We start from the raw sequence: 20,140 nt of genomic DNA, 5'->3' as shown, positions 1-20,140 counted from the left end.
GCTGGATGAATATATCATTAGTGCCAAGAGCGTGTCAAATGACAACATTTTTACAACCATCTCTGTGGTCCACTAGAGCACACTAAGTCGCCTCTTTGCATAACATGATTGTTGGAGTTGTTGTTTTTTTAACATTGTGGCATGAGCGGCTTTTTGCTTAACTGATTTTATCCAACTTGTGTGACTATTTTGTCCTTAAACATCTGCAGCATAGAGCTCCCTGATAGGTGTAGCAGCCAGTCATGTGGCAGTTCTGGCGTTACAAAACAACATGTCACCCATGCATGGCGATATACTGTAGTAGGTGTTGTAGTGAGGTGTTGTGTCGGTGACTGTGAAGGCAGAACTGCGTCTATTTTTGTAACGTGCTGTGGAGCTGCATCGCTTTGGATCATCAGAACCGTTGGCGCCGCGTTGATTTCCGAACAGGGTCTGGTTTCCCTTTGATGTGCTACAAAGGTCGTTATTTCAGAATTTTAGGTGCATCAGTGTTCATGTTAATCTTTGATTCTGATGTGTGGAATGCGTAGATTATTTATGTGTTTAATTGTTTTTTCTTTCTTATCGACTTTCAAAAAAAAAGCAAAAGAAAATATTGTTCGAACCTGATAAAAATATTTCTGCATTCCAATATTTGGCTGACAGCCTTGTAAAAATATATCTTTAAAAAAAATCTGAAAACTGGAGCAATTGTTCATTTGTTCTTAAGAGTCAGGATCAACCTAATGCCTTATGACTTGCATCCATTCCTTCGCTTCCTGTCAGTTGAGTCAAAAATGCTCGAGTACCGCAAAACAAATTTGACTTCTGAGTTCCGTGTTTACACTGAGTGGAACATTGTTTTTCTCCTAAAATCATGTTTAATTTTAGGCAAACGTAGCATGGCAACACTGAGGAAATGTACATGCAAACGGAGGATAGGATTTAAGCGTAAAAGAGTCCGGTACAAAATGAAAAGCTGGCGAGAATGTTACATCGTGAGGTTTAAAGCTGCAGTGCGAAACTTTTGCTTCCCTTTTATGGCCGTGAGAGCAGTTGTGGCGATCTGTGTTGCCCTAGCCGTTGATCACTTCTTCCTTTTTTTGAGATTGTGATCCTGCCCATGAACGCATTGGCTTTCATAGGGTTTTCCACCATTGCTTTGTCATTGTAGCTATGCCATGGGTGGTGAAAGCCGAAAGCAGGCAGACCAGCAGTAAGACTCCCAGTATAAAATGGAGCACCCATCAATTGCAAAAGTATGAAAAAGGAGCTGGGTGGAAGTAGGTTGCTTGTTGTAGAGACGGCAACTGAAAACTGGCTTTAAGATCCATGTATTTGTAAGTTAGATGTATATCAGTGGATCATCTTGTTTGGGCTTCCTGAGCTAATGCTATATTTGATATTTAATCCTTTAATTTGACTAAACAGATTTATCCATTAGGCTTACCCAGCTCCGTGAATGTAAATTAATTACTATCCAAAGGTCTCGCACTTTAGCTTTAACTTGGGCCCTGATAGATGGATGGTGCCAGCTTCTCTCAACTCATCACAGCATCTCGGCATAAAAACTTAAAACAAAGGTGCTGTCGTGAGGACATCATTAGAGCACTTACCAAAACAGATGGCATTATATACTATTACAACAACGCCGGCTGGCCAGAGCACCAAAAGCAGCGTTTTCCTAATGAGGAGAGAGAGGGGTCGAGCTGTTTTCAGTCTGATAATGTCTACTGTATTAAAAATCTGAAATAAATTCACAATATTTTCAATACACTTGTAATTCCATTAACAGTTGTTGCTCATTTATTTCTGTTTTCACTCTCTGTGTCTTTGGGTTTTATGATTCTAAATAAATTTGCGCTGTGCATGCCAAACATTTAGAGTAGTTCCATGAGACATTTTGGTTTACACATACTTAGTTCTCGCTTTCAGAATGGTTTTGTAGTTGGTGTCAGGAACGAAGCTAAATACGCCTGTGATTTCTAAACATTTCCTGGATATTTTGAATTGGTTTTCAAGATTTTAACTCCATAAGGACGTCTTATGGAGTTAAAATGCTTCTCGTTGTTGTTACTGCTGTCTTCTATCTTGAAATCCTTCACTAAAGTAACAGAGAAATAATAAGTAACACCTTAAGCACTCATTGAAGAGATTTAGTCTCAGCGATATAGATTTAACCTCGAAAGTGAGTAATTGGTGATCTCCTCTCTTTCACGTCATGGTAAAATTTATATTTTGGGATTTGTAAGATTACCAGAAGCCACTGGGCTTTCTGATCTTCATTTAATAGTCAATAAAATAAAATTGATTTATGAGAGGGGGAAATGTATTAGCTACGCCCCAAATGTATAAATCTATCTTATAATTTATGTTCAAATCTTAAATCTGTCCATTAACTCTTGGAAATGAAGGATTACACATTTAAATGCCTTGTCTGTGTCTACAGTTGTGGTCAGAGTTTTACATCCACTGATCACAGATATGAATGTCATTATAATTTGGGGCTTTTAATAATCTCTTTCGAATGATTTCATTTTCCAGGGTGGAATTATTGTACAGCATATATTTTAGTGACTTTATAAATTAAGAATTGGGTGGACAAATTTGAATTTATTTTGGATTTTCTTTAATCCACATAGTGTTAAAAAATATACATACAAATATGTACATACACTCATTTAAATCTTAATAAGTGCTGCTAAAGGTGCTTCAGTGTTGCTTAACTTGACAAGGCCAGGGTTTATTGCTTTCTCATTAGTAGTTTCTCTTAAAAATTATTTGTTTGACAGCACTCATTGGATCGACTAACAATCAGAACAATGAAAGCCCAAGACTGTCAGGATCTAAGAAATAGAACTGAACATTTACACAAGTTGGAAAGGTGTCTTCAAACAACTATATGTAAATACAAGTTATTCACATGTGTCACCACTGCCAAGGTGTATACCAGGGGTGGGTGCCTCAAGGGTCAGTGTCCTGCATGTTTTAGATGTGTCCTTGATCCAACACAGCTGATTTAAATGACCTCCTCAATGTGTCCTGAAGTTCTCCAGAGGCTGGTAATGAACTAATCATGTGATTCATGTGTGCTGACCCAGGGTGAGATCTAAAACCTGCAGTACACTCCAGGCCCAAGGCCTGGAGTGTACCCCTGGTCTAAACTCTTGCGCTCAGATGAAAGAAAATTGGGTAGGATGTTCAGGGACAATCTAGGAACCACCAAGGCTCAAGCCTGCTGTGAGATGGAAACTGCTTTAACATCAGTGCGACTGTCCACAGTAAAGCCAGTTTTATATGGCCATGAACTGCAAGGGTGCTGACCAAAAAGGAAGTCTCTCTTTCAAAATTGAGAGGTTCAAACTCAACTGAAATTTTCAGATGCCCACATGAACAAGCAAAATGCCTTATGGAGAAAGGTTTTATGGTCAGACAAGACAAAAATTAAGCTATTTAGCCATAGCGACGAGATATGTTTGGATGAGTAAACGTGAGGCTTTCACACCTAAGACCAGTGTACCAGCTATCAAGCATGGTGGTGGTAGCATCACGCTCTGGGCTGTTTTGCTATAAAGGTACATCGCACAAAGTGGAGAGAATAATGACAAGCAGGATTAACTTAAAATTTATCAACGTCACCTCAAATTAACAGCTAGATAGTTGAAACTTGAGACCAAACACAAATCAAAACTGATTTTGGCAAGCATGCTAACTTTAATCTTCTGGAATGGCCTTCCCAAAGCTCCGACCTTGTGGTCTACACTTAAAAGCCAGATCTGTTGAAGAAAACCAACGAATTTAAAAGACCACTACCAATTCTGCCAAGACATTTAGTCAAATATGCAGCTAGGATTATATAAGAAACTGGTAGAGGGCTACCAAAAGTGTCTGGTCACGGTGCAGTTTGCAGACATTTAGCCAGATCCTAGTGGGGTGTATGTATACTTTTGACCCTGTGGATTAGAGAAAATCCAAAGGAAATTCAAACTTGTTCACCCAATTATTGTTTTTTAAGTCAATAAAGACATGTGCTATACAACCACTACACCTTAGAAAATTAACTGTTCAAATAAACATTTAAAAGCTCAAATACAAGGACATTCATGCCCATTATGAGTGTATTGACCCTTCTGACCACATCTGTACATCAACTTCATTTTGAGTTTAAAATATGTCGAAATGAAGGTTTTTGACATCGCAGTGTTAAATTGTCTCCAGTGATATCATACTCCATAACCCTAACCAAGTGCGAGTGTCTGTGAAGAAGCCAGCTGGAATGGTTTGGGGAATGGCATGTTCCTGGTTGCCTTTGGGCTTCTGTGGCAAAGAACTCATCCAGTGTGCTGCTGGCATAAGTGATCAAGTCAAATATAACCTCTGCCTGATTTCCACAGTCCAGAGAGGAATGTAGGACCAGTGTGGTCACAAGAGACCAGTTTAACATGTCAGACTGTACGAGGTTAAGGAGTATGTGTCTCAAAAGAGTGATTCCAAAATCTAATCATGCAATTTTATGCATTTTTTTTTGTCTTTGTTCTTTATTTGCTCTGTAAGTGAAGGGTTGGAACCTCTTAAGTGTCATTATGTTGTTTGTGTATTAATGCCACATGACATTATGGAAAAAGTCTAATAAAATGTTGAAGTTTTACAGTCTTTATTTGATTATTTTGTTTTTTCCACCATCTTCCATTCCTGATTTAGAAGCATGAATTGCAAACCAGCCCCTGCTCATTTCGATCCTCAGATGGACCGGCCAAAGGGACACGAGTAAAAGACCTGCATTTCCAATTTTGCCCGTAATTTTTTCTTATCATCACAGCGTGGACAGACAGGAGGCAGACTGGGTGAATAAAAAGCAATCTGTTTATTCTGGCTATTGTACAAAAAGTCTAAAGCAAAGTTCATAAATAAAGTGGTGAAATCCAATGACACACAAGTGCACACAACCAGAAACACACAAGGGAGGTTAGCAGACACAAAGGCAAACACTGATGGGAAGACAACGCTTATATTTTCATACACATGAGGGTAATTAGCAGAAGTGGATGCGGGTGATAGTAATTGAAGACAAATGAGGCAGTAGAAGCCAAACTAAACACAAGTCACTAGAGACGAGTAACTACCAAAATAAGACAGGAATAAATACAAATACAGACAGTAGCTTCAAACTAAAGGGAAGCAAAACAAAACACAAGGAATTAGACAGGACTGACTGAAAACTAACAGACTAGGAACAAAAACTAAAAGCTAAATCAAAAGAATGGTCACAGCGACAAACTAACAAACACTATATATATATATTTATATGTGTGTGTGTGTGTGTTTAAAATAACAAATAGCTATTTAATTCAGATGATATAATGAAAATGCAAGTGCATTCACCTCTTACATATAAAAAGAGAGACAATGCATTGTCACAGACACTGGAAATACTGAACATTGTTGTGCCATATACTTAATACTGTCTGATTATATTTTCTATTAATGTGTCTCTGTAACATAACAATAGTTAAGAAAAACAGAGTAAAATAAAAGCATATTTTTCCTCTGAAAAGCACAATGACAGAATTATAATTGTTGGTAGACAGGGTTTGAACTAGTTTGTGTTTGCAGATAGGGATTATGTGTTTTTTCTTCTTAACAGTATGCAAAGAATATATTTTTAAATGGGACTGGGAGAGGACTAAAGTAGTGTAACTTCGAAATCCCAGTTGAGTGGCGTCTGGAGGCATCATAATTTTATTAACTATGAATCCATGTCATCGTCCTGCATGACTGCATCCATTCGAGTCAGCCCATTGCAGCTCTACTAAAATCTGAACCCAAGTTACCAGTGAAGGCTCAGCACGTCATGACTCAGCACGCTTCTGTGGTGTGATGTGGGGTGGTTTAAATTGCACGATATTACTGTCACACTATCCTGACATGACCGAGGTTACTCCAGTACAAATTCCCAAAACATTCACACCACGCACGTCCCGCAGCATCTGACTGAGAGCGACCAATCAGAGGGCGTGATCCTGACTTCTGATCCCTGTGGCCCCATAGAGGAAGGGCGGGTGAAACACCTGTGCCAACTTGCAAACTTACTGACACTGAACACTCGCGGATTGCAGTGAATTTTAATGAGTTGTGTAACGCTCCTCTAAGTGTGCAAATTGGGTCAGATAACAAACAAACAGGGGGAAAAAACCCCAAATCGTTAAGTGCAGACTTTGATGCATTCACGTGCTTTGTTGCAAACAGGAAAACGGATCAACATCTAAAATAGTTTACCTGAGGGCACTGATGCGGGAAGCACCATGATAAACACCCATATTTACCTTCAGTAGAGCAGCTTGACTACGCTACACAGAGCCCTCTGCTGTTCATAGTGAAAATTGCTTAGATAACCAAGATAACAATAGCACACTGTGAAAACAACTGCTTCTAAGATGTAAAAGCAGCAAACTTTTAAATATTTGCTCTCATTGTTCTCTTCCAAAGTGGGATAATATATATTGAAATAGTGAATAACACTTTGAACTGTTTAGTTTTTGTGTAAATGTTGGTATGACAACACATTTTGATGGTTGTTTTCAATTTAACAGTGAGCATCAGAGGAAGAACCAGTTTTCAACTTTAAAAGTCATGTATACACAATACACAACATGACTTAATACATGAAGCAATACAAGAAGCTGTGGAGCACCTTTTTATTAATTTTTTAATAAAAAAAAATTGTTTTTTTTATTGCACGAGTAAAGGACTCAGACACTGTATTGGCAGCACTACTCCCTCACACTAAGAAGTCTTTTGGTTTGAATCCCGTCTCTGGTTTCCGTGTGGGGTTTGCATATTCTCTTTCTCTGTGCGCTCAGTCTGGGTACTCTGGCATCCTACTATTGTGCAAAGACATTCATGAGGTGAGGTTAATTGATTTTAAATTGGCTGTAGTTGTGAATGTGAGTGTGAGTAGCTGTCTGTCCCTGTAAGTGTTAGCCCTGCAATGGATTGGTGACCTGTCCGAGGTGAACCCTGCTTTTTGTCCAATGACAGCTGGGATAGGTTTCAGCCGGCCTGTGACTGTGGATACTTTGAATAAGATAGATGGAGTGAGGAGATCACCGATTAAAGAGATCAGAGTTCAACTGTTTTGCTAAACCACAATGTCATTGCCTTATTAGACGTAGGTACCAGTGACATTGTGATCTCTAGTGACAGTATGGAAGAGAGGTTTATATACTTAGCATCAACCCTCCAAAGCAATGAAGTGTGTGCAAGAGAATGCAGACAAGGTGGACTGGGTGGAGATGAGTATTAAAGGTCATTTGCAGCAGAAGGACAGCAGCAAGAGTGAAAGGAAAGCTTTACAAGATAGTAGAATGATGAGCTATGGAGAATGGTTTGGAGAAAGGAGGCAGAGCTGAAGATGTTAAAGATGTTCACTGGGGGTGATGAGGAGAGACAGCTCCGGTTTAAGAGTTTGGAGGCAAAGAGGGATAGTGGATATACTGGATAAAGGATGTTGAAGCGGGAGCTGGAAGACAATAAGGGAAAAAGAAGACCACACAAGTTCTTGGATGTAGTGAAGGAAGTCATGCAGAGGGTTGGTGCAACAGGCAAATGACCTCCCTTACAGGGATCACTAGAAAAAGGACAAAAAAATTGTATTGAATATGAACAAGGAGACAGTTAATGTTTAGAAACGTGCAACCTTTTAAGTGAAATTTTATTTGAAAAAAGGATACCGAAATGAATAAAGTAAGCAAGATGGATTGTATAAATATCTGTGCAACCACAATGGGCACACTGAGGCACTTCACTGCCTTCTGCTGCCACAACACACCAAACTATAAAGTTTTATGTTCAGCTACAAAACTCTTAAGATCTTTGTTTTGTCAAATCCTTTAAGTCATATCATTATTATGATCTAATCTAAAACTTGTATGATTTAAAAATAGGAACTTTAGGTTATGAAAGGATAAGATGTGGCCTGGATAAAGAGGAATAGTGTATCTTTAACAGAAGGAGTGGCTAACACAGAGGGGATGTTAGTTCATGTTCAGTTTAACATAAAATTGTGTACTTTTGTTTTACAAGCTGCCCCGTGAGCAATAGGGGAAGTAGTTAACATGCATACTGAAGCAAGACTGAGAAAAAAAACAAAACAAAAAAACTTCAGTCGTTCACACAAGCTATCAGGAAATATTGTACCAGTGCTAATAAAGTGTGGAAGAGGAAATAAAACAGCAAAACTTTACAATCACTCTATGACATTCTTCTGCAGTACTTTGGCCCAAAAACACACATGGCACAATGAACTGGAAACAATCTATTACAGCAAGTGTAGAGAACAGTAAGATCTATGTTACAGTGTTTAAACGTGTTGATGCTTGTTGTTGTTGTTGTAAAATTATACACACCGAGTAAAGCGTGTCAGCCTGTTCCTCCCTCACACAAAGAACACCGACAGGGTGGATAGTAAGTGCAGCCCAGAGTTTATTTTCATGATTTTTAGTCTGACCTTTGGAGATGAGAGTTCCTAGTCAAAGATGTTTGTTTCTAATGCTGAACTGGACTTCTATATGCACTGGTGTGCAGTGTAATATGGAATATGAAAATGCACCACTTTGTAAACTACCTCAATTCAGACTTTGCACCACTTGCTTCGTATATTACATCAACTCTTGAATGTACACAGAATCACAAATTTTGGAATACATTCAACTTTTTTTTCCTCTTTCTTGTTTTGTAAAATTATCACAGCAACATCGACAACTCTCTACAAAAACCAACCTCACTGCCCAAATCAGGCAAGTCTTCTGGCAAGGAAACTGTACGGAGTGATGAAGAACACGATCTGTAATATTATCAGCCATTATTCTCATTATTGACGCAAGTCATCAGGCCAAAAAGAAATAAATACATATACAACAATATGGTAACACTGAAGTCTGGTTGGTGGTGAACCTGGAGGTTACACGCCCAGCTTGTTGGCGATAGTCATGACTACTTTGAGGATCGGCATGAAGGCGGAGATCTCGCTGAAGTTGCTGCTGCTGACCACCTGAGTGTGGACCTCCAAACCCCGCTGGTAGTTCTGGCTGGCCACACAGCGACTGATCTCATGGAGTCCGCTCAGGATGTTGTGAGAGAGCTGAGAGGCAGTAGGGAAATTATATTATGTTTAAAGTTTTTACTGTACTATGTGAGAAAATTGTGAAAAATCTAATTTACTGTTGCAGTTTAAGTCACAAAAAACGGCAAATCCCAAGTTCTATCTTTTCTTTTTTCTCCCACTTCTTCAGCATGGTAAACACAGTAGTTCTTAAACTGTGAAGTGACCCCCCCTGGTGGGAGCATTAGGTGTCTGCAGGTGGATGACTGAAGAAAAATGCAGAGTGCGATGATGTTGAATAAATATGATTTAAGTGAAGGAACATTAACATTCATCTATGATCCTTTTTCATGTTAATAACTATTAATAGCAATTGTGTTGTAAACAGTTATCCCTGTAGATCCCCCGAATCTGTTTACTGGTGTGCTCATGGAAAATGTTTAGCTTGTACTGCATACTTAATTCTGGTTTTATCCCCATTTACTGGACACTGTAAATGCATAGTTTGTCTTGTTTTACTACTTTATTTCTTTGTATTGCATTCTACCTAGAGCATCTTGAGTGCCCACTGATAGCAACAATTACATCAGTAAACTCAAATTGACACTTGCTTAGTTACAAATACATATAATGGACTAAGACTGATCATTTTCTCAGCTATCTTCACAAAGACTATGCTTTTTTACTGGCTGAGCCCTTAGTTGCCATTGGATTCAAGTAGAGCATGTCCTGGGTCCTTTTTTTTAAAGTCATAACAAGTAAAAATATCAGGTTTACAACTTCATCCCGATGTCTGACATGCACTCTAGCTTTTAGATCTCTTGTAAAAAAAATTGTACTTTAAAAATTCAAGGTAACGTTAAGCACTTGGCAGGTTAGCGTACACAATTACCTGCTGAGATGGATTAAACAGATCCAGGTACGTTTCATATTGTCAGTGTAGTGAGTACACAATGGTTTAAACATTTTCTTTAGTCTTTAAATAGGTGACCTTAAGTGTGTGGCATGTTCATTTAACTCAAACCTTTTAAAGACCTAATATTTTATTGTATATATCCATAAACATTTATTCTTAAATTGACAAAAGCACTTTTTTATTTCAGGTAATGCAGTGCACCTCCACTGTACAGCACTGACTTAGAATTATAAACAAAGCATTGCTATGACAGTGGTGGCCCTTGACAAGGCTTAGCTCATCATGCAGGTTTTATGTCCTTTTTTCTGAGGTTGAGAGTGTGATATCTATTAATGCAACAAGAGTCAGCTGAATTTTATTTGTGGTGGTCAAAACGGAAATGGTGCAAACATGTCACCCATAGAAACACACCTGCTTTTTGTTTTTGTGGTTTTGGCAGGTTAATGTAAACAGCATTTGATCTTTTTAAGTCATTGCTACATAGTGAGAAGAAACTCAGTGGTTTTACCCTCACAACAAAATTTTAAGCAGACAAAAAGGGAATATCAAGAAAGACAAAGTGATATTGAGATTTATCAACTTTTACCTCAGATTCTGTTTAAGTACACAATGCATTTCTAACTGCACTGTATCATTTAAAAGCAGCTTTTTAAAGTCAAGTTTTTCTGTCAATTTTTTAAAAATAATTTTTGAATCTGATCACTTCTGATCCTTACCGACTGCTCTCTCAGCTTATCATACAGGTGCCCCAAGCGCTTGGCAGCATCATCAAGTTTTCTTTTAGTTTGCTGAAAGAGAAACACTTCTTGTCACTTTGTATCCAATAACAAAATAATTTTGTTTCAATCAACAAAAACATTTGCACCAGAAAAACTGTGAAACCTAGATGCAGCTACAGACTGTGGAACTTACTGGGTCTCCTGCAGCTAGCTGGCAGCGCTGCACCAGGCTGTCAAAGGTGGACTTGAGAACCATGTGCTCAGGAGGGATTTCTTTCTGCTGCACCTTCTCTGATGGCAGCTGCTGGAGGAGCTGAATAACACAAGCACAGAAACATAAGGTGACAAGGTGTTACTGTTGAGAATTCACAAAACAGCCCCCTCGTTTGACACCAACCTGTACGCTGGGCTCTTGAGGGGCTCCAGGGGGTACCTGGGTGTTGTCATGGGGCTGAGCAGCCTCCACTGGGAATCTCATCACAGGTGCTGTGATGGGGGCTGGTGGAGTATAGTTATCAGGAACCTGAATATACAACAAAGTATATTATAATGAGTGAGGAAAAAAACAATGAACCAAGCAGTTTAGTTTTGGTATATCAATAAATGACACATTTGTTACATTTTTGCTAAACTGTTGGTGTAACATAAATTCATCTGCCTTTCTTGCCTGCAAGAAAGAAGAAGTGCTTAATGTGAATGTGCTTGAGTTTTCAATAAGGGTGAACTAAACTAAGAGAGTCTGCTAGTTTAGTTTAGTGAGCTCTCGAGAGAATAACAATGCTCTCCTCAAAGGAACGTGGTGCTGCACAACAATATAGCTGCTTTTACTACATTTGCAAGCATACAGCAGAACAGTATTTTGACAGTAAGAAATGCAGGCTTACCTTCTTCTTCCTGGGTCCACCTCGCACTGTAGGTGGGTCATTCCAGCCTTCTTGAGATCCTGAATCAGAAGAATAATGACAATTATTAAGGAATTACTAACATCCGTTGTTTAGATACACTCAAGCAACCAAGGATTGTCTACAAGAGACAATCTTTTTGGGCCCAGGTGGTAAAAACACTGCAAGTCAAGCCATACAGATTTGGCAGTTTATGCAGAAACAAACAAGCAAATTTTCAGGCAGCATTATTCACTCAAAGGCAAAAAAACAGAAAAAAAAATTCTATGAATATCATACTGAGTCTATTTCAGGTTAATTATGTAGCAGCTGCAAGTGTTTAAAAATGTCCTACTTATGCTTTAATTTCAAATAGCAATGTATATATATGCGCGTCATCTTTAATTGCCTGACACAGAATCATCTACAGTCTTGTCTGAGTCTGGAAAATTCATTTAGAGCTCACATATAAAAAATACACCAGGTAAGTCTTTACATTTCCCTTCAATATAGGGTAACACAAACAATCATCAAGAAACCAGACAAATGGAGAAGATCTGCATGGATTGCAAACCAACGCATATTAACTTTGAGGTTAATTTAGGGATACTATATTGTTTTGCACAGATATTTTTTTTCTGGTTCTTGAATGGATTGTTTGATCCTCCCTTATTCCATATCCAGCCCTAACCCTGTCACCTTGGTTGTCACACTGGGAATTCAGCCAGGGAAAGTATCCTGCAAGTCAAAAAGGAGTGACAGCGGAACAGATGTAAATCACCACGAGCAATACATTCCTGCTGACCTCTGTAATTTCTTTCTTTAAATTCATGACTAAAAAAATGTGGAACGGTGTCAGGAAACAATGTAGCTGTGATCTCATACCAGTAGGAGGAGGAGCCACCACTGGAGCTGGGAAGGGCTTTGCAGCAGGAGCTCCAGGTCCACCCTGTGGATATCCAGATCCAGGAGGAACATAGGGAACAGACGGAGGTGCAGTACCCTGGTTGTGAAGGCTTCCTGGGTACACTGGAACCGGGGCTCCAGGCTGGGAGCGAGGTGGTGCAAAGCCTGAGGAGGTAGGTGGCATGAAGCTTATTGGTGGCACCCCGGGGCTGGGCATGGGGGGTAGGCCTCCAGCAGCTGACGATGAAGGTGGCAGTTGAGGCCCTGATAAAGTAGCAGCTGGCATAGAAGGACCTGGAGGTGGAAACGCTGGAGGTCCAGCAGTGGACGGTGACTGAGGCTGGAATGGCTGGTGAGGAAGGAAACCTGGGAAAAGCCACAAATGATTGCCATAATATCAAGAAACAAAAAAGGGCAAAAAATACAAATAAATTCAAATATTCTACAAATGGTCAAACCTGGAGCCACAGCAGGATGTTGGGGGTAGGAGGGTCTCAGGGCAGGGCGGGTCGTACTGGGTGGCAGTACATGAGAAGAAGGCTCCAACCAACCAGGCCCAGGGTTGGTTGGAGCAGCTTGAGGGGTAAAAACCGATGGCAAAGGAGGCTGCTGTTGTGCAGTCATCTGAGCAGCAGGAGAGGGCTGGTAATGACTCTAAAATACAAATGAATACAAATGAAATACAAATTCATTTTGGAAAATATATTTAATATTCATTGTATTGCTAACAAACTGATACCGTAAACTGTGCTTTTGATGCAGGAGTTGGAGCAGCAGGAGTGGGCTTTGCAGTGGACACACTGACTCTGTTGAAGGTGTTTGGAGGTTGCTGTTGGACAGGAGCCTCTCCCTGAGCGTGAAACAGCCTGTTTCTTAGCATCACGATCCCAGCCTGACAAGACAAAATTGGACAAACATGCAGATGCAGTTATTACAAATCAAACAAAGCAAAGAAAAATGAATTGTGCCATTAATAATTAAATCATTTATAGCTATTTTACTTGGTCTGAGTTCTCAGGCAGGTAGCTCAGGGCAGTGGTCAAGCTACCCTCTGCAGCCAGTATGCCAGCATAACAGGTTAGCTTCTCAGCCAGGACTGGGCTTTGGACCGCCACCTCACAGTTACGGAGACGTTCAATGGACTTTCGCAGCATCATGACTTTCTCAACCAAATCCTGAAACACAAATAAATGCCTTTAGACTAATAGATTCTTCGCTGGCAGGTAACTGTAACTATTTTTCACCCCCGAATCATCTCAGTAAGTGCACAGCGACTCATTAAAACTTTGCTCAAATAAGCAGAAGAGTTTGTTCATCATTGCTAGAGGCAGATTAGAACAAATATTAAGATTATACCTCTAGACCAAGAGGAGAAGAGCAGTCTCTATACAAGGCCCAGCATTCCACTAGCTTCTCAATGTTTCCAGAGCAGATGTAACACAGACATGCCTGCAGGCAACGCTTCTCTGTACCCTCACACTCCAACCGGCTTCCCAGTGTATCTACCATGATGAATAAAAGAAAATTACAATTTTTTTGAATAGAGGGACTGAAATTAGAACAGATACCATGAGCACAGGTAGATTTGGTATGAATAAGGTGGATACTAACCGCACAGGCGAGCAAAGTCTTCAGGGTGAGCATAGGTCAGGAGAGCAGCGAGAGCTTCCTTCCAGTTGTCCAGCTCACAGCTTTGGACTATGTCTTTCCAGTTTTGGGTCACCACTGATGATATAAGCTGCAGTTGGAACAAACACGTTAGGTATACATTCAGGAAAAACATTAATTTCATTGTGGTTGTATGAGCTGGACCACTATTAATCATAATCTTACCATTGAGATGCTATTCTTTTGTTTGCTTAGGTATTTCTGTTGAGTTTTCTTCAGCAGTTCTTCTCCTCCGCTTATAGAAAGCAGGATTGCTTCAGCGTAGCGACCATCATTCAGACACAGATCCACAGCTCCCTCAAAGTTACCAACCAACAGCGCCTGACTTATCAAACCATCGGTGTCTTAAAAACAGAAGGAGATAATCAATGCAATCATAAAATCACAAGTAAATATCAGATAACAGTAGATTTTCAGAGGAGAAATTTTACCACATGACACTGGGATCTGAAAGTTAGAGTTTTCCTTTGGGGTCTGGCTGAAAAAATCTGCTGGTGACACAGAACCTGAAGTTCTAGCTTCAGCTGCTTCATCAGACCTCTGAAAATAACAAAGAGTGTTTTAAATGGAACAGGAGACACACAGCTTGAAAATAGATACCGTACATTTGCAGAAGTGCGGACCTCAGTGGAGAGTCGCTGCATCTTTTCTGCCAGATCTTTGGCATCCACTCCATGTCCATTGGGTTGGAAATTCTTCCCCAGACATTTTGAAATCTGAATAAGCACAACAGGAAGTATGTGATATGATTTAGAGAACCAGTGCATTCACAGAAATTTTAAAGTTAATGTTAAATATCAGTGACTAGCTACAGTCAAGTAAGAGCCATGATACCTTTCTTTCCAATTCATCCTTGCTAAACCCCAAAAGTTTAAGGAATTTAATACGGGCTTCATCCTCAAAATTAACCTGTAAATTAAAAGAGTGAATCAGCATACAGGATAATAACACCCAAAACTGACTGACAGATTTAACATTAGGTTTTAGTAGCTGGATGGCGAACCAGAAGGAACTTCCATATGTCCTGCTCAGCATCTGACTTGGAGCTCTGAATCTTAGCCTGGCAGTAACTGTTGAAGGAACCTGACTGCAGCGCTGTCTGCAGCTCCCTAGAGCGCTGTAGGAACTCTGTCTCTGTGGTAACTTGGCTCACAAACACTTGTCTAGGGACGGGTTGGGGGCTCTGGACTGGAGGCAACTTGGGATTCTCAAATGTGATCAGCTTTCCACCAAACTAAGAAACAAAAACAGATCATATATAAAGATAATTGTTCTGTTGTTTTTAATGGAAGAAAATTGCTACAAAAACATTAAATGCTGCACTTACAGCAAAGGAAGCTCCCACTGGCCTGCGCACCCACTTGGGTGGCTTCTTGAGAGGAGGAACTATGGTGTCCTGCACTTGAGGCTGAGGAACTTGCAAAGGAGGCAGCACCTGCCCCGTACCAAAGGGATCCATTGTGTCAAATGAGGATGATATCTGTTAAATAAAACATAAAAAAATGTTGAAACAAATATGCTGAAACAATTAACTGACTGCAGCTATTTTGATAAATAGTTCATAGACCAAGCAGACAAACAAGACATTTAAACATGTCAATATTTCTGTTGTGAAACTGATTAATATTTGTAGCAATTTTTAACAGCTGATGATCAATCAACCATTTTAATGAATAAATATAATTAGCTGTGACCCTGCTTCATGTGATAGCTTTCAACTATGATATAGCCATCGTTCAGACTTAATGTACAACGTGTTTATAAGTCAATATTAAGTGCTTTACATGGGCACCATCTTGTGGACAAACAATGGAGGTCAGACACGGTTTAAACAAATAAAACCGTAAATACAAACACAGTTAAATTCAAAATCTTTTAAAGACAGAGCAAACATTACTCTTTCAGCTGTGCTCTGCTGCTGAGCCTTCAAGCTCCCTCCCATCACAGAGTAAACAGTGATTCTCCCATCAAATGATGCCGTTGAAAGCAGCGCTGGATTCCTGGGGCACCACTCCACATCAAAGCACCACTGGTTAGTTGTTGGAAGCTCATAGATTACCTGAATAGAAGACACAGCTTTCATGATTGGAGTAACAAATATAGGTAACAACAATGAGGGCTTATTCACTCATAATACACAGGATTCTTGCCACAAAGTTACCAGAGCAGCTCCAACTAGCTTGAGGGTGAGGTAGGTTGGGGAGTTGTATATTAGGTACTTAGCTAATTATGTGTCACAGATACAACAGTGGTGCTGTATTGCTGCAGCTCTGCAGTCAGTGAGAAAGGAAAGACAGACTCTAGCTTCATTCCTGCTTCAAGGCTATATCAGGGTAAAGCATGAAATGAAGGTTAACCTTTTCACACACAGCAGTCATTTAGCCTACCAACTAAGGATCAAGTGTAGTTTATCCCATAAGTGGATGGATGACAGCTTAAAAGGCAAAATGATATTACGTCATAATATTTGCCTGGGTTTTTTTTTTTAACTTTGAAAACTATAGTCTTTAACAGCTGGTTTATATGTGTAAAACCTGTAAGAGAAACATTAACCTAATAAGGTGGAATAGCTCAGTAGCTTAGAGGCTTGCCAAACAATTGCAGAATCCCTGATACATGAGCAGTAATTAAGATTGTGTACCTCTCCTGTGTTTGGATTCCAGCAAAGGATCCGATTGTCTTTAGCACTACTAAGCAGGAGCTCAGAGTCAGCCTGGCTCCAGGATATAGACAAAATTCCCCTTGTATGGTTCTCCAGTACTTTAAGAGGTGATGTGGCAAAGCGAAGGTCCCACATCTGGATCACTGGCAGTCGGTCATCTTCAGAGGCCAAGACCAACTGAGTGGCCACATCAGGGTGCCAGAGCATTCCTGAACAGTGCATCTGAAATCACATAAAAGTAAAGAGTTAAAAATATGAGAGTTCATTTCTACAGGATGCAACATTAAAATCTGCATTTTTGATTAACAAATGAGTCAAATTACTGAGCATCCAGAGCAAAACAGGATAAAAGTGGGATTTTGCATTCTACAAATAGTCTTGTCTCAACACATGTTGCTTTAAAATGATAGATAAGCCTTTTTGACTTGTTCACATGATTTCATTACTTTTACAGAAGGAACTCTGGACTTTATTTAAGCCACCAACCCTGTTGCTATGATCACTGATCTTGATGATGGGCTCGTTCTTTCTCAGGTCCCAGACGACTGCTTTCCCGCTGGGGTTAGCAGAGGCCAGGATGTGCTGAACCTGCCGGTTCCATGAGACTACACTGATATCTTCAGCAGGCTGAAAAAGAAAAGAAAAAACAAAAGTTGTTAATCTAAAATAAAAACAAGTCTACCTGTGAGTCTTACTACAACAGATCCCTCATGATTATATGCATATAGGGACGGTTTGACATATGAGCAAAAAATAAGTACTGGGTGACACTATTCATGTTGATTGCCATAGACTTGGAATGCTTCCAGTGGTAAAAGTGCTATGTGAAAAACATCAGTATTAGCCAGAACTTCACAATCATTACACCCAGGAATGCAAATGCCATGCAAACACTGTTTGTTTCTGTTATGGAAATATCATGTAACCATGGCTTATTCTAACAGCAAGGACTCCCATGAAATATAGACAGCCTGTGCAGACATGTTTTATTCAGCTATCTTGATACTGAGGAGAACAAGGTTATACCCAAATGTTGGTAAGAAGTATAGACACCAAGGCTTAAATTTACTCCTTAGCAAGCAAGTATTATATAACTATACAACCACAAATAAAATATTCTTGTGATTTCATTGTTTCTCACCGATATTAAAACTATAAAGGCAAAAAAAAAGAAAAAGAAAAGTCAAAACCTACTTACTGGGGAATTGTGGTTTGACTCATTATAAACACATTGGTTTAGAAGAGAATAAGATTTCAACACCATGACAAACCACGTGATCCCATCATGTACTCACCTGTGTCTTTGCTCCTGGAGTCATAGGACTGCTGAAGTTGTTTAGATCCCAGATGTATATCTCTGAATCATTTGCTCCTGATGCAAGGAGGTTACTCTAAAAATTAATAAATTAAAACATCAATCTGAAACACAGAGGGACGTCTGTACCGACTGTCTTTGAATGACAAAGGAAATCACTAGCAGGTTTCTATTTACCTGAAAATGGTTGAAATCTAATGCTCGGACAGGTCCTGTATGTTTGTCAGATTGTCCCACTACAGCCTCCCCACTGGAGTTCATTATTGCCTCTGGATCATAGACAGTCAGTGTTCCATTTTCACTACCACCAACCAGCCTTCCTCCAGTACCATCTGCTCCACTTCCAAAATTTACCCACACTATACTATGCAACCTATAAATGACATAGCAAGTTATTAGCACCCAGTCATAGACTGCATACTACAAAGGTTATATGCTTTATTTCTTTAACATGCTGTCTTCTGAACAAATAACTACACTAAATATCTCAAAAAATAAAAAAAATGGAAGAATGATTCTAAAGCAAGATGTGAGAACAATTAAAAAGATAGCAAATGAGCAACATTAATTTAATTATTAATAAGTAAACGTTTATTTTAAGATTGCACTAGTTTTATCTATGTGGTATCAAATTAACTGGCAGGCCTGAATTTACTTGTTGATACAACCATTTGAAAACATTCAGTTTTATCAGTGTAAGGAATTTACGGGCAAGTCACAACATGAAGTGTCCCTTCTGTGACAGTCACTGTCTGCAGCTTGTGATAAAACTAACCGAATCAATCAGGGAGCCAATAATCATATCAAAGCGGCATAACGTGGTAAACCTTTTCCATGGTTGCTGATATAGGCTGTGTGGAAACAATCAGTGGCTTATACTCTTGCCATGAATGTGTGGTCTTGTGTGGTCATCATTTATCTCTTCTTTACGTTACCTGTTTGTAGTTGCCAACGACCCTTTGAGCTGCATGTCCAGTGAGGGGTCAGAAAAATCCATCTCAAATATCTCTATAGCAGCTGTGGTGTTGAAAGAAGCATCAAGCTGTTGTGCTGCTGTTCCCAAGGCCAAGTATATAGGATGGTGCCCGGCAGGACTCCACGCCTGGTGGGCAGTCCTCTGGATCTCTTTCAGCCTCATCTTCCTCTACAAGTGTTCAAATTCCAAATCCTGGACAGCAGAACAGACTCCGCTAAACCAATTACACTATATCCCAGTCCCTAAAATATATAATGTTGGCTTATTAATAACACAAAATTCGCATTTATATCTCGAATATTCTTACTTTCCAGAGTACCTCAGGCTATTACCTGTAACAGCAGTAACTTAATCGTCTATACATAAATCTAGCTTTCGAATACGGTTGTGCAAAGTTATATGTTAATTATCACAATGAAATGAATGTAGTTATCCTCTAAATTAAACTATCGTTAAGCCCCCTTTTAGGCAAGCTAACATAACATGTAGTTAGCTTTTATTAGCATTTAGCAATCATGTGTCAGAAACCGTAGCGTTAGCTTTTGTCGGTTAATAACTTTGTAAGAGCAGATTCTTCTACTGGTAATGATCTCATTATATTTGTTTTAATGCTAAATTAACCTCTCATACACGTTGCTACTCATTTTTAAATCCCGAGCTAACGCCGGGCTATTTAATTCCGGTGCACAAACGGACCAGATCTTTATTGCACGCAAGCTAGCCAACAGCCACCACCCCAGTTAGCATGTTTTTAACAAAAAGGACCACTGGGCGCCTTAAAACTCAGCCCAAAAAAGATAAATATGGCCTTGAGAGAAACTTACGTCAATTTATTTGTCAGAACTTGACTGCCCGCATCTACTACAAACTCGAGAGCTACTTTACAGCCAAGCTAGCCAGCTCAACCACAGCCGGAGTCGGACCAAAGTGCTTTGCCGTGTTGTCACTACGGTACGGTAGCTGACAAGGACATTCCTCACAGTAACCTGAAGTTAACCCAGTAATACTGAACCAGAGA

General features: G+C 39.6%; 1 protein-coding gene across 2 annotated transcripts; it reads right to left on the bottom strand.

Moving 5' to 3' along the window:
• Positions 1-7,672: 7,672 nt before the first annotated feature.
• sec31b (SEC31 homolog B, COPII coat complex component) lies at positions 7,673-20,084 on the bottom strand. 2 transcript variants are annotated; one of them, XM_026178485.2, is made up of 25 exons: positions 19,947-20,084; positions 19,082-19,314; positions 18,324-18,519; positions 18,127-18,222; positions 17,318-17,458; positions 16,811-17,053; positions 16,067-16,228; positions 15,497-15,649; positions 15,173-15,403; positions 15,004-15,078; positions 14,793-14,885; positions 14,601-14,709; positions 14,335-14,513; positions 14,113-14,239; positions 13,858-14,003; positions 13,503-13,676; positions 13,241-13,393; positions 12,960-13,155; positions 12,481-12,867; positions 12,295-12,333; positions 11,599-11,657; positions 11,112-11,237; positions 10,908-11,027; positions 10,712-10,783; positions 7,673-9,118 (listed from the first exon to the last, which is right to left on the bottom strand). In XM_026178485.2, exons 2-25 carry the CDS (start codon positions 19,282-19,284, stop codon positions 8,939-8,941), a joined length of 3,660 nt encoding a protein of 1,219 aa, XP_026034270.2. In that variant the 5' UTR covers positions 19,285-19,314; positions 19,947-20,084; the 3' UTR covers positions 7,673-8,938. The 2 variants fall into 2 exon arrangements, with proteins under 2 accessions (XP_026034270.2, XP_026034271.2); XM_026178486.2 differs by lacking the exon at positions 12,295-12,333.
• Positions 20,085-20,140: the final 56 nt, after the last annotated feature.

This window comes from Astatotilapia calliptera, chromosome 8, assembly GCF_964374335.1.
Source record: "Astatotilapia calliptera chromosome 8, fAstCal68.1, whole genome shotgun sequence".
Classification (NCBI taxonomy): Eukaryota; Metazoa; Chordata; class Actinopteri; order Cichliformes; family Cichlidae; genus Astatotilapia; species Astatotilapia calliptera.
The sequence above is the reverse complement of the archived record's forward strand: the minus strand, read 5'-3'. Positions and strand labels throughout refer to the sequence as shown.